General features: G+C 34.0%; 1 protein-coding gene across 2 annotated transcripts; it reads left to right on the top strand.

Moving 5' to 3' along the window:
* Positions 1 to 3,974: 3,974 nt before the first annotated feature.
* On the top strand, positions 3,975 to 11,920 carry LOC100876320 (facilitated trehalose transporter Tret1). 2 transcript variants are annotated; one of them, XM_076540147.1, is made up of 6 exons: positions 3,975 to 4,184; positions 5,623 to 5,873; positions 7,365 to 7,567; positions 8,195 to 8,309; positions 8,692 to 8,980; positions 11,037 to 11,920. In XM_076540147.1, exons 1-6 carry the CDS (start codon positions 4,118 to 4,120, stop codon positions 11,444 to 11,446), a joined length of 1,335 nt encoding a protein of 444 aa, XP_076396262.1. In that variant the 5' UTR covers positions 3,975 to 4,117; the 3' UTR covers positions 11,447 to 11,920. The 2 variants fall into 2 exon arrangements, with proteins under 2 accessions (XP_076396262.1, XP_003705143.2); XM_003705095.3 differs by having other exon boundaries at positions 8,111 to 8,309.
* The last annotated feature ends 1,747 nt before the right edge of the window (positions 11,921 to 13,667 follow it).

Raw genomic sequence — 13,667 nt, 5'->3', positions numbered from 1 at the left:
AATTGCAGATACGCCATATTGGTCGTCGAAATGTTAAGTTATGAAACATATAAAAGAAGCTAAATTACTCTATAAATCGCCTAAAGTGAAATTTGCTTTGCATATTGGCAAAATTGAGTTTAGAAACGCTTCGGTGTCAAAGGGTTAAAGGGTCTTTTTTCTCATCAGCCGTCTTGTGAGCTCGCACCGTGTGTACAGAAATGGTCTGACATCCGGTATAAAATTGCCTTCTTGCATCGAGAATCTTGAAGTGGCACTGATGCGAAAATTGGTTGTGTCGACACGGCTTTATTTGATGGATCGAAGCTAGAGTAAGATACAAGCTGTTTCTAAGCTGCCGAGCGAAAGAAGCAAAATTTCGAACGCGTTCTTAATTAAAGAGCCTTTAACGGAAATTCAGGGTTTAATTTAATGGAAGATGCGAGTTTCCAAAATTATCTTTTTCATTTTAGTTCGAATAATTTTTAATAAAATAAAAGAGGAATTAATTTCGTTTGCGCCTCAACTATGCAGGAATTAAAATTGCGAATTTAAGTGCGTGGTTAATGAAAGAATGTTTCGAATATGATCAGAAATTCTGGGAGGGAATTTAATTTTGAACTACAAATATTTTATTGTGGACTTTTGCTGCAAAGTGAGATTAGGTTTATTTTAAATATTCATGCTACTGAGGATTCAAGGTACAAATATTTTATTGTAGACTTTTATTGCAAAGTGAGGTTAGGTTTATTTTAAATATTCATGCTACTGCGGATTCAAGGTACTAATTTTTAATTGTGGACTTTTACTGCAGAGTGAGGTTAGGTTTATTTTAAATATTCATGCTACTGCGGATTCAAGGTACTAATTTTTAATTGTGGACTTCTACTGCAAAGAGAGGTTAGGTTTATTTTAAATATTCACCTTTAAGTTTATTATGAATTTGATGAATTTGATGAATTTGATGAATTTGATGAATTTGATGAATTTGATGAATTTGATGAATTTGATGAATTTGATGAATTTGATGAATTTGATGAATTTGATGAATTTGATGAATTTGATGAATTTGATGAATTTGATGAATTTGATGAATTTTATGAATTTGATGAATTTTATGAATTTGATGAATTTTATGAATTTGATGAATTTTATGAATTTTATGAATTTTATGAATTTTATGAATTTTATGAATTTTATGAATTTTATGAATTTGATGAATTTGATGAATTTGATGAATTTTATGAATTTTATGAATTTTATGAATTTTATGAATTTTATGAATTTTATGAATTTGATGAATTTTATGAATTTGATGAATTTTATGAATTTTATGAATTTTATGAATTTTATGAATTTTATGAATTTTATGAATTTTATGAATTTGATGAATTTGATGAATTTGATGAATTTTATGAATTTTATGAATTTTATGAATTTTATGAATTTTATGAATTTTATGAATTTTATGAATTTTATGAATTTTATGAATTTTATGAATTTTATGAATTTTATGAATTTTATGAATTTTATGAATTTTATGAATTTTATGAATTTTATGAATTTTATGAATTTTATGAATTTTATGAATTTTATGAATTTTATGAATTTTATTAATTATAAGATTTCTGAATTTGATACACTGTCTGATAATTTATAAATTACCAAGTTTGAATATTAAGAAGCTTGAAAAGTTTGAAAATTAAGAATTTTTTAAAACTTGTTAACTTAAAAATTTGCAATTGAAATTTGTTGCATAATTTTTTTTTTAAATATAATCAGTTTATCACAGTATCCTAATTTGACTGAACCAGAGTGTTATAAAATAAACTTCACGAAAGTTTTACTAGTGTGCTGAAGGATTAAAAGAATTTTTAAGTACTCCAATTAAACTTGTTTAATAATTAACAAAGTCACCCCTGTTGATCATGAAGTCATTTGTGACGAGACAGAATCTCACTAAAATTAATAATTAAATATCACTTCTTGTTGATCATAAAATTTACCATTTTTGCTGATTATAAAATTTATAATTTTTGCTGATTATAAAAATTATTTTGTTAATAATAAAATCTGTAATTTTTGTTAATTATAAATTAAAGGCAGGCCGCTCACATATGTAATATCATACATTAATAACACAATTGATATAAATAAATTTTTCTATCTTCCATTAAAATACAAAACTTTAACCTTAAATTTATTTAAGCTTTCAATATAATATTTTCAAAACATCACTCTGTAAAAATTATATTTATCGAAAAACGAAGTTTAAACCAGAATCTGTTTTCGAATAATTAATTCAGCCAAAAGAGCACGTTTTGGTAAAATTTGAAAATTTCCACCCGTATCCATTACTTCAATAACAATTCCACAATACGGGTGTTTCACCCGGAAATAAAACCGTCCGAAAACGTTTGTTGATACGAACGGCTCGCGGGATTTATCGCGGAATCGTATTAAAATTAACTGCACTTACAAACGCGCCGGGAATTCATTAAAATTTTATTCTGAAATTGATCGCAGCCCCGTGCAGTACAAGCGCGCGAACTTCATTAAAATTCATGTCAACGTCAAACTTTCCTCCGCAATTAATAAATATTGCACTCGGTTTTGTTCAACGGCGTGCTTTTATAACTTGTGTCGCCCCTGATCGGATTTTTCTCCTCGTTTTTTCATCGACGCGTCTGGGAAAATTGTTAATTAACCGGGAGAACGTTGCCGCTCTGATATACAAACTGAACAACGACGTTTTACCGAGATTTGCAACTTTTTTCGTGATTTTAAATAGTTTCGATACGATTTTATTAATGGAACAGGTTTTGTATAGATTTTGCAATTAACAGAAATAATAAATTTTATGATTAGCAGAGGTGACAAATTTTATGAGTGATGGAAGCGATAGATTTTATGACTAAGTAATATTATAATAAGACCTTAATGGTCGCTCACATATGTGTGATGATTCATGAACATACGTGGTTAAGTTAGGTTAGGTTATTAGTAATGTATAATATTATAGTAACACTTTAATGGCCGCTCACATATGTGTGATGATTCATGAACATATGTGGTTAAGTTAGGTTAGGTTATTAGTAATGTATAATATTATAATAAGACCTTAATGGTCGCTCACATGTGTGCGATGATTCATGAACATATGTGGTGAAGTTAGTTTAGGTTATTAGTAATGTATAATATTATAATAAGACCTTAATGGTCGCTCACATATGTGTGATGATTTATGAACATATATGGTTAAGCTAGGTTAGGTTATTAGTAATGTATAATATTATAGTAACACTTTAATGGCCGCTCACATATGTGTGATAATTTATGAACATATGTGGTTAAGTTAGGTTAGGTTATTAGTAATGTATAATATTATAATAACACTCTAATGGTCGCTCACACATGAACACACATGTAGGTTGCTCTAATAATTATCACACAAAGATATTAAATTTATTGTTCTAAATTATCATTGTTTTCTTTTATTTTGTGTTCACATTTCTTGACAGTGACAGTGACAGTGTGCAACAATAAAAAATCTGTGACATAGAAAATTTTATTATAACAAAAATTGAGTAAATTTGCAATGTATAACATAAATTGAATAAAATCACAATGTACCAAAAAAATTGAGTAAAACCACACAATGTACAAAAAGAGAAATTGAATAAAATCATAATGTACCAAAAAAATTTAATAAAACCACAATGTACAAAAAAAGAACTTAAATAAAATCACAATGTACAACAAAAATCGAGTAAAATCTCAACGTACCAAAAAAGTTGAGTAAAATCACAATGTCCAAAAAGAATTGAGTAAACTCAAAACATACAAAAAATAAAATTAAGTAAAATAGCAATGTATAAAGAAAAAAAAAATAGGGAAATCATTTAAAAATTTTTGTGATCGATTGTACAAGGCCTAGTAAAGTCCCCCAATCGAACGCCATAATTGCGGTATTGTTTTGCAAAACAAATGGCAACTACAATCGACTTTACGAGATTGGAGCTTGATATTGCCACGTCGGGATCGGGCCTGCATAGCTCGCTCTATTCGATTTCGTTATACGACCTGTTTTTTTCGTCGTCAAAATTATCGAAGAAATTTTCATCTGCTTCGGAAAACGATGACCTCCGCATCGATCAACGTCACAGAGATCCGAAAATTAAATCAATACCTCGGAGCCTTCGTGGGTGAGCTAACCCCTCTTTCATTTCCTCTCTATTTTGTTAATTAAAACTTTCAAATTTTATTTCATTGCTGTTTCGTTCGCTGAATTTTGATAGATAATTTTGTAGCTTCTTTTGAACCGCTTGTTTTTAATTATTTTGTTTGCTTGATTAAATTTTTTATTTTATTTATTTGAAAATTCGTTTAGGGAAATTACTGGTGTTTATTTATTTTTTATCGATTCTTTCAATTTTATTTTTTATTGAGTTTTATTTCTTCTGTTTTGTGGAATTTTATTTTTCTTCAATCCTCTTTGAATTTTTTTTAATTGACAATTTTCAATAAATTACATTTCTTTTTTCTAATTCCAATTTTTTCTTCTAAATTATTTTGTAATATTCTGACATTTTTTCAATTTGACATTTTTAACTCAAATGAATGTCTTCACTTTAATTTCGACTATTGTTTATATTCAATTTCCATCGCCATGAAGTATGCGTTAATTTACATTTTGATATACCTTGTTCTTTTATTTTTCACTATTGTATTTTTGTGTTTATTATATCTTTATTTTGAAATGACTATGAATACTGTTCCAATGTAACTTGAAACATGTCATTTTTTATTACAGACTTTAAGAGTAGATTAACCCCCGATTTTTCTATTTTATTTCAAATATTAAAATAAATTTCTTCACCCTCTTAATTTAACACAAACTAAAGAATAAAATTTGTCACCCAAAATTTTCTATTTTTCAATTTTAATTGAAATTTCTATATTTCAATTTTGAACAATCCCTTAAAATTTATTAGTTTTCACTATTTTTTAAAATTCATACAAAGGTGAAATATTTTACGTAAAATTTCAAATGTCTTCTTCAAACAACCCCTTATTTCAATTCACTTTATTACCATGAATTGTTCCTTGAAATTTACCCTTATTGTTCTTTGTTCCTTGAAATTTACCAACAACCCTTAATTAAAAATCTAAAATATTCTGCACAAAAAAATACAATAAATATCTCCTTCAAACAACCCCATAATTCAATTCCCTCTTCCACCATTTTTCTCCGAAATTTCCCCTCATTCAGCATCCTAATTAAAATATTCTGCACAAAAAAATACAATAAACGTCTTCATCCCCATAAAATCATATCGTTGCAATCTTAAACTCAGCATATTTCTCGTCCAATTAAAAATCTAAAATATGAAAGTTCAGATGTCGTCTTCAAACAGGTTCCCAAAATGTGCTCATTAAAGGAACTCGTTATCAGTAACCTCTTTGTCCTCTCCTTTTTCATTTTCCTCGTAGATCAAGTTCTTCTTTCAAAAAAAAGAAACAGCCCCGGGGCAAATTAGCAGCGTGACCAGCAATTAGCGATGAACAGCAATTAGAGACAGCCGGAGATCCAAGACTGCAGTAGGAAGGAAGGCTTCGTAAATTTTCTTCGTAAAATTCCAGCTTCTCTTGGTGGTTTCGCTCTGGGAGTCTCTCTTGGCTGGAATTCCAGCGCCATCGTGGTATTCAAAAACCACCTGGATGCGAGTGCCACCGAAATTGGACTTATTGGAGGACTGTTGAACGCGGGAGCCTGCCTAGGAGCGATTCTGGTGCCGTTTCTACTGGGAAAAATTCCTCCGACCACTCTGATGTTCTCTATGATACATGTACTCGCGGTGGGATGGATTCTCATTTGCATAGCTGATCACAAAGTAATTTTTTCTATATTTTAATTGTCTATTTGCTGTATAGTTTTGATGAATTTTGATCGGTTTGATGATCTATGAGATTTTGTACAAATATTGATTTTAGAACACATAGCAACGGGTAGACCTTCAAGTTTTTAGAGATTTAAGGTTTTTTTGTTTCTTCATTTGTAGTTTCAAATTTAATAGTTTGTTCAAATCTTGTAGTTTCAAACCCCTAGTCTTTTTGAAAGCTTTACTACCGTATGGCCTTCAAGGTATTATTTACACTTTGTACAGTTAATATATAGAGTGTTCCACAATTACTGTAAGAGCAGATCGACCGCCATATTGGAAGCCGTCGCGCCCGGTCTATGCGCGCGCTCATTGGTCTGTCGCTCTCGCGTCTGCGCATGCGTAGTATCCAGCGCGTGGTAATCCAACGCGTAGTAATACAATGCATAGTAATTCTACGCGTAGTAATGCAACGTATGGTAATCCAATGCGTAGTAATCCAACGCGTAGTAATCCAACGCGAAGTAACCCAGTGTGTGAATATCCAACGCGTAGTAATCCAGCGCGTGGATATTCAACGCGCAGTAATCCAACGCGTAGTAATACAACGCGTGGTAATTCTAAGCGTAGGAATCTAACGCGTGGAAATTTAACGCGTAGTTAACCAACGCGTAGTAATTCAATGCGTAGTAATCCAACGCGTAGTAACCCAGCGTGTGAATATCCAACGCGTAGTAATCCAGCGCGTGGATATTCAACGCGTAATAATGCAACGCGTGGTAATTCTACGCGTACTAATGCAACGTGTGGTAATCCAATGCGTAGTAATCCAACGCATAGTAATCCAACGCGTAGTAATCCAACGCGAAGTAACCCAGCGTGCGAATATCCAACGCGTAGTAATCCAACGCGTAGTAATACAACGCGTGGTAATTCTACGCGTAGGAATCTAACGCGTGGAAATCTAACGCGTAGTTAACCAACGCGAAGTAATGCAACGCGTGGTAATTCTACGCGTACTAATGCAACGTGTGGTAATCTAACGCGTAGCAATCAGAGCGCGAGGATTACGAGCGTTCAGCCACTAGGCTCGAAGCTGTCGCTCTCGCGTCTGCGCATGCGCAATCCTCGCGCTCTGATTGGTCCGCGTTTTTCCTTAATAATTCAAAAACGGAGCTTCCTACCCCATTTTTGCAAAGGGAAATCTTATTCAGAATCACGTCAGTTATCTCCCATTTCAGGGACCACTAGTTGTAAGACACCCTGTATAGAGTAATAGCTTTACGAAACTTGTCGTCCCTCTTTGAAGTTTTGTTACCTTGGTTTACCTTTTAAATTTTGTTACTTTTAATGTACGTTTAACAATTATACTATTGCATATTACTATTGTTTTATAAGGTAACCTCTTAAGTTTCCATAATTTAATTTACCTCTCACATAATTATATTTCGTAATATATATTTCACCAAAAATTCACTCGACAAACTTGTCTCCAATTTCCAGGCTATACTGTTCATTATCGGCAGAGTAATTTGTGGAATCTCCAGTGGTATTTTCTGTGTGATAGTACCAATATACATAGCTGAAATCGCTTGTAAAGAAATTCGGGGACGTTTACTCACGATTTTTCACCTTCTCATCAACTGTGGCGTCATGTACGCTTTCTCGATGGCGCACATACTCGAGGAACACGAGACAGTATGGAGGTACTGAAATTTCTTCTATTATGAGACAATAAAAACTGTAATATGATATAATATATTTAGTTGCAACTAGAATTATTTAGAATATTATTTCTCCCATTTTTGAGATATATACCTTGAAATATTTTTCTGTTATTTGAAGTTGGAAAAGAATTTATGCAAATATTTATGCAATGGAAGTATGCTAATAGTATAATATATAATTATACAAAATATTTATGCAAATAGTACTTATTTATACTCTGAATACTTATGTACTTATGCTATAAATACAAACTAATATTTCTCATTAGAATAACTTATTAAAAATAATTGTTGTGTATCTTTGAATAAAGTGATTACTTTGACTAAAAGAGATTTTCCGGAATTCAATTCCGAAAGACATAGAAAAGGGAGAAGTAGAAATCCCGGGGATAAATTTTTCTACTATCTGAAGTTGCTTCTCAAATTACCAAACTTTTCCCCTCGGGGCTAACACGTTTCCTTGGAGCAAGGTTAACGCGAACACGGAGAAGTATACGTGTAAATCAATTCTTTCTACTGAAGGTACAGCTCAATTTGCGGGATCGCGTGCCTCTCGATTGCCCCGACGAAATTGTTGCCTGAAACACCCCTCTACCATTTGTCCAGAAACGACGAGAGCAATGCAGAAAAATCCTTGAAATGGTATCGTGGCGACACTTATGATGTCCAGCACGAAATCAGCGAAATGAAGCGGCTGGTTCTTGCGGAACGCTCGAGGAAGGTATAATGAAAATAAAATTCTCGATCAAACACATGACTCTCTACTTCATTTTTAACATTTAGATAAAATTAATACATTGCCAGTGTTAATAAACATTTAGTGTACTATTAATACACTGTATAAAATTATTAAATTCTACGTAAAATTGTTCTGTCGCTAAATTCTACTGTCACTCATTTTGAGGTTATGTTACAAGCCTTCGCATGGGGTTCTTTGTGTCAGCTTACGACTGAAGCTTATGTCTTCTCTGATTGAGAAAATTGTAGGATTAAATTGTGTTCTAAGACAAGTTATAATTATCCATCACTCACTCACATAAATATCTAAAACAATATATTTCTACCCAGTGAAAATTTTAACGCGTCCCGTTTTCGAATTACAGTGGAGTCTAAAGGTGATAAGAAACCGTCGAGTTTTACGGTCAATCGCAAGCTGCATCGGCGTGATCGTTGGCCAGCATGTGTGCGGAGTCAATATGATGATTTTCTACGCGTTGACGTTGTTCGAGACCACGGGTTCCGGTGAACTGACCGGAAGCGAACAGACGTTGGTCGTCGGCGTCGTTCAAATATTGGCAACCCTGTTGGTTACGTTTCTCGTCGATATACTTGGACGACGAATTCTGCTCACTCTGTCCACGATGCTTATGGGCGTGTTCCTGATACTGTTAGGTAAATTGCGTTCAAACTGATGAAGGATTGTGGTTAATCGATTGTAATTGAGGGATTTAAAATTGTAAATTGAGGGACTTCAAAATTGTAAATTGAGGAACTTCAAAATTGTAAATTGAAAGACTTTGAAATTGTAAATTGAGGGACTTTAAAATTTTGATGGGGCATTTTTAGAGGGGACGTTTGAGGGATTATATTTTCAGAGTGACACTATTTTGAGAGTACTATTTTGGGGTGATAGGACTGTTTTTGTATTACAATCAAAGTTACGATTAATTTATTAGTTTACAGGACTATTTTAGGGTAGTATGACAATTTTAGGGTGAGTGGGTTATTTTGAGGTGATAGGACTGCTTTAGAGTAACAATCACTGTTAGGATTAATTTATTACTTCACAGGACTATTTTGGGGTAATATGACTGTTTTGGGTCACAAGACTGTTTTAGGGTGAGAGGACTGCTTTAGGGTAACAATCAATATTAGGGTTAATTTATTACTTTACAGGGCCATTTTGGGGTAATAAGACTGTTTTGGGTCACAAGACTGCTTTAGGGTGAAAGGATTATTTTGGGGTGATATTCAGTGTTAGTATTAATTTATTGCTTCACAGAATTACTTTAGGGTGACAGGACTATTTTGGGGTAATAACACCCTTTGAAGCTAACAGTCAATGTCAGAATTAATTTATTACTTTACAGAACTGTTTTAGGATGACAGAACAACTTTGAGGTAATAGGACTGCTTTGCAGTAATATGACTATTTTAGGGTGACAAGACTCTTTTAGGGTAATAGGACTGTTTTAGGGTGACAGTCAATGTCAGGGTTATTTTACTATTTCACATTTAGGGTGAGAAGACAACTTTGATGTAGTAGGGCTGTTTCAGGGTTACAAGACTGTTATAAGGTGACAGATCTGGAATAATTCTAGAATTTGGTAACCTTGTTGTAGAGTTTGAAGTTTATAAAATTAATGACAGAATTAATTTACAAAATGATGTTGAAATAATTTTAAGATCATCATTGTCATCATTTTTAGAAGAGTCCAAATATAATGTTCACCTAACCAAATATCCTCTAAAACTTGAAGCTAAATTGTAAAATAACCACATTCACCCTTAACACTCCTATATCAAGTCCTATGTCCACATCACAATTTTTCTTGGCTTCTATAAATAATTTTGATAAATAGTTCGGTTGGATATATATATTATATCATTTATTTATTGTTTGTAATGAAAGAAAAATGTATTGGTCACATACTCCACCTTATTGCAATACATTATGCATATGTTACATACATATGTTACATACATATGTTACATACATGTATTGCATACATATGTTGCATACATGTGTTGCATACATGTATTGCATACATGTGTTACATACATATGTTGCATACATGTGTTGCATACATGTGTTGCATACATATGTTACATACATGTACTGTATATATATGTTGCATACATGTGTTGCATACATGTAATGTATACATGTGTTGCATACATGTAATGTATACATGTGTTGCATACATGTGTTGCATACATGTGTTGCATACATGCGTTGCATACATGTGTTGCATACATGTGTTGCATGCATATGTTGCATACATGTGTTGCATACATGTGTTGCATACATATGTTACATACATGTACTGTATACATATGTTGCATACATGTGTTGCATACATGTGTTGCATGCATATGTTGCATACATGTATTGCATACATGTGTTACATACATGTATTGTATACATATGTTAAATACATGTGTTGCATTCATAAATTACAATACATTTCACCATCTATTTTCTAAATGAAAAAAGAAGTCAAAGAATCGACAAAAGAACTTAAAGCATGCAACCCCTCCCAAATTACCACGAACCCGAAATATCTAAAGCACCCAACCTCCCATCCAATAACCGAAACAAATAGCCCTTGTTTCTGCGCATCTGTCAACAAAGCACCCCGTCATTCGTAACCTTCGTCTCGAATAACCCCTCCGATCCACCCTCGAAATCCAAAAAAACCGTCCGACCATCGATCATTCGTTTCAGGTTGGTTCTTCAGCCTACGCGAGGCAGACCCCGAGTACGACGATATCTACTTCTGGATGCCTCCAGCCTGGATAATCCTCTTCTTCGCAGCCTTCAACCTAGGCCTCGGACCGATAGCCTGGACCTTTTTGGGCGACACGCTGCCGATCGAGCTGAGAACGCCGGTCACGTCCTTCGCCGTGACTCTCGGCTGGTTGATCTCGCTGATGGCCACCTTGACCTTCGAGGAGATATTCATTTCCGTAGGCGGCACGAAAATTATGTGGCTCTCAGCCGCCGGCTGCTGGTTGGTCGCTTTGTTTTGCGCCATTTTGGTCATGGATGTTACTGGGAAAAGCCTGGTGGAGGTACAACAACGTTTCGCTACGGAATCTCAAGGGGAAACGGAGAGGAACTCGGAGGAGACCTGATGATCGCTCAAGTCGGATTGTCGGAATTTTGCAGAGATGACCGCTTTTTGTGATTGTGGGCTCAGCAAATTCGGGTTCGGCGTTTTTGACAATTGGGCAATGTAAAGTTTAAGTCGACTGCGATCTTGTTAAAATTTAGGGGGATGCTAGGGTGATTTAGGGCTTGATGCTACAAATTTTTGTGAATTATATGAATGATCGTAGCTTTTGTCTATTAACCTCTTGACCTACAATACTCGAGACGCACTCATGCCGCACTTATGATGCACTTGTGACACACACGTGACGCACTCATGACGTACTAAGGACGCACTATGATGCACTCGTGACGTACTCACGACGCACTCATGTCGCAGTCATGATACACTTGTGACGTACTCATGACGCACTCGCGTAGCACCAATGACGCACTAATGACACACTCAGATGGACTCTTGACGCACTAATGACGCATTCAGGTACACTCGTGACGCACCAACGACGCACTCAGCTGTACTCCTGACGCACTAATGACGCACTCAGATACACTGGTGACGCATTAATGACGCACTCAGCCGTATTCCTGACGCACTAATGACGCAATCGGATGGACTCGTAACGCACTCGTGACGCACTCGTGACGCATTTGTGACACTTGTGACGCAGTTATTAGACTAGTGACGCACTTGTGATGCATTTGTGACACTCGTGACGCACTCGTGACGCATTTATGACACTAGTGACGCACTCATGACGCACTCGTGACGCATTTGTGACACTTGTGACGCAGTTATTAGACTAGTGACGCACTCATGACGCACTTGTGACGGTAGTGACGCACTCATGACGCACTTGTGACACTAGTGACGCACTCATGACGCACTCGTGACGTATTTGTAACACTAGTGACGCACTACAGTTGTAATCTTACAAACCACCCACGTATTATCCTCTTAATTGATATTTGGGTGCAATTCTAATCATAATCTATATAATCAAGGATCACTGAAGGCAAAATGTGAAAATTTGAACTCTCTTTAGTTGTCAATATTGTAGCAGTAATTACTTGACAATTACTTGACAGTAATTGTCTAGGAAATTGTAGGTTGAGGGGTTGTAGACTATGAAATTTTTAGTTGCGAAACTTGAATTTTGAAACTTGAATTTTGAAACCGAAATTTGAATATTGAAATAAAATATATATGTGCAAGAGTTATTAACTATTCCTAATCAGTTTCTTCTAACTTTGCGTTATGTAAAGTAAATTTTGAACAAACCTTAAAGAAATAAAACAAGCACAAAGCGCCGCGAAGGTTGTTAACAATACAGTGGCGTAAATAATTGTCACTTTTTTTTATTCCCCCTCTATTTCCGGTCCGATTCGTAAACCGTTGAAATTGACAGAACTACACTTCGTTGTTTTAAACGCCGCTGAATCGTAAACGTACCTTGCAAGCAAATATTTGCTTGTTTGCTCGAAATTGCAACGCGTACATTGTTGAATTTCTCCGACGAATTTGTACGACACGATTCGCTTCAACTTACACCTGCGTTTTCTGTCCTTCCGAACGAAATACAAAGATCGGAAATTGCATCCACGGGGAATTAAACGGTTATAAATAATAGTAGAGGCAATTTAATGCCGTCTCTTGTTGCTTTTGTAGAACGGAAGATAAATGTTTTTACCCTTGTCTGAAAGTTACGAGAATTATATATATTAGAGAAAATAAATATTCTTGCTGGAAAGAATAATTCTTTTATTGTGGACTGATGTTTGTTATGAAAGTTTGATATAGGTTAGGAATTTCAAGATGGATACTGCTTTGGTGGATGAGAGATTTATATTTTTGAAATGGGACTATTTTTTATCATTTATATTTAATAATTTATGTCAGTCAATTTATGTTTGATCGATGTTTCATGATCAATATTTTATTTATATTCAATAATCAATATTTGATTGATGATCAGTAATCAATTTTCTTTAAGCAATGTTTAATAATCAATATTTGATCGATGATCAATAATCAATATTTTTAATTCAAGTTCAATAATCAATATTTTCAATTCAAGTTCAATAATCAATATTTTTAATCAACGTTCAATTATCAATATTTTTAATTCAAGTTCAGTAACCAATATTTTTAATCAATGTTCAATAATCAATATTTTTAATTCAAGTTCAATAATCAATATTTTTAATCAATGTTCAATAATCAATATTTTTAGTTCAAGTTCAATA

This window comes from Megachile rotundata, chromosome 15 (genome assembly GCF_050947335.1).
Source record: "Megachile rotundata isolate GNS110a chromosome 15, iyMegRotu1, whole genome shotgun sequence".
Lineage (NCBI taxonomy): Eukaryota > Metazoa > Arthropoda > Insecta > Hymenoptera > Megachilidae > Megachile > Megachile rotundata.
Note: the sequence above shows the minus strand (reverse complement) of the source record. Positions and strands in the feature narration are given on the sequence as shown.

What these genes read in the sequence shown, in the direction of transcription:
- LOC100876320 (XM_003705095.3), top strand. Translation starts at nt 4,118, where the DNA reads ATGACCTCCGCATCGATCAACGTCACAGAGATCCGAAAATTAAATCAA. An exon ending in TTTGCATAGCTGATCACAAA is followed by an intron (nt 5,874 to 7,364) that starts GTAATTTTTTCT and finishes TCCAATTTCCAG; the next exon opens with GCTATACTGTTCATTATCGG. An exon ending in GAACACGAGACAGTATGGAG is followed by an intron (nt 7,568 to 8,110) that starts GTACTGAAATTT and finishes TTTCTACTGAAG; the next exon opens with GTACAGCTCAATTTGCGGGA.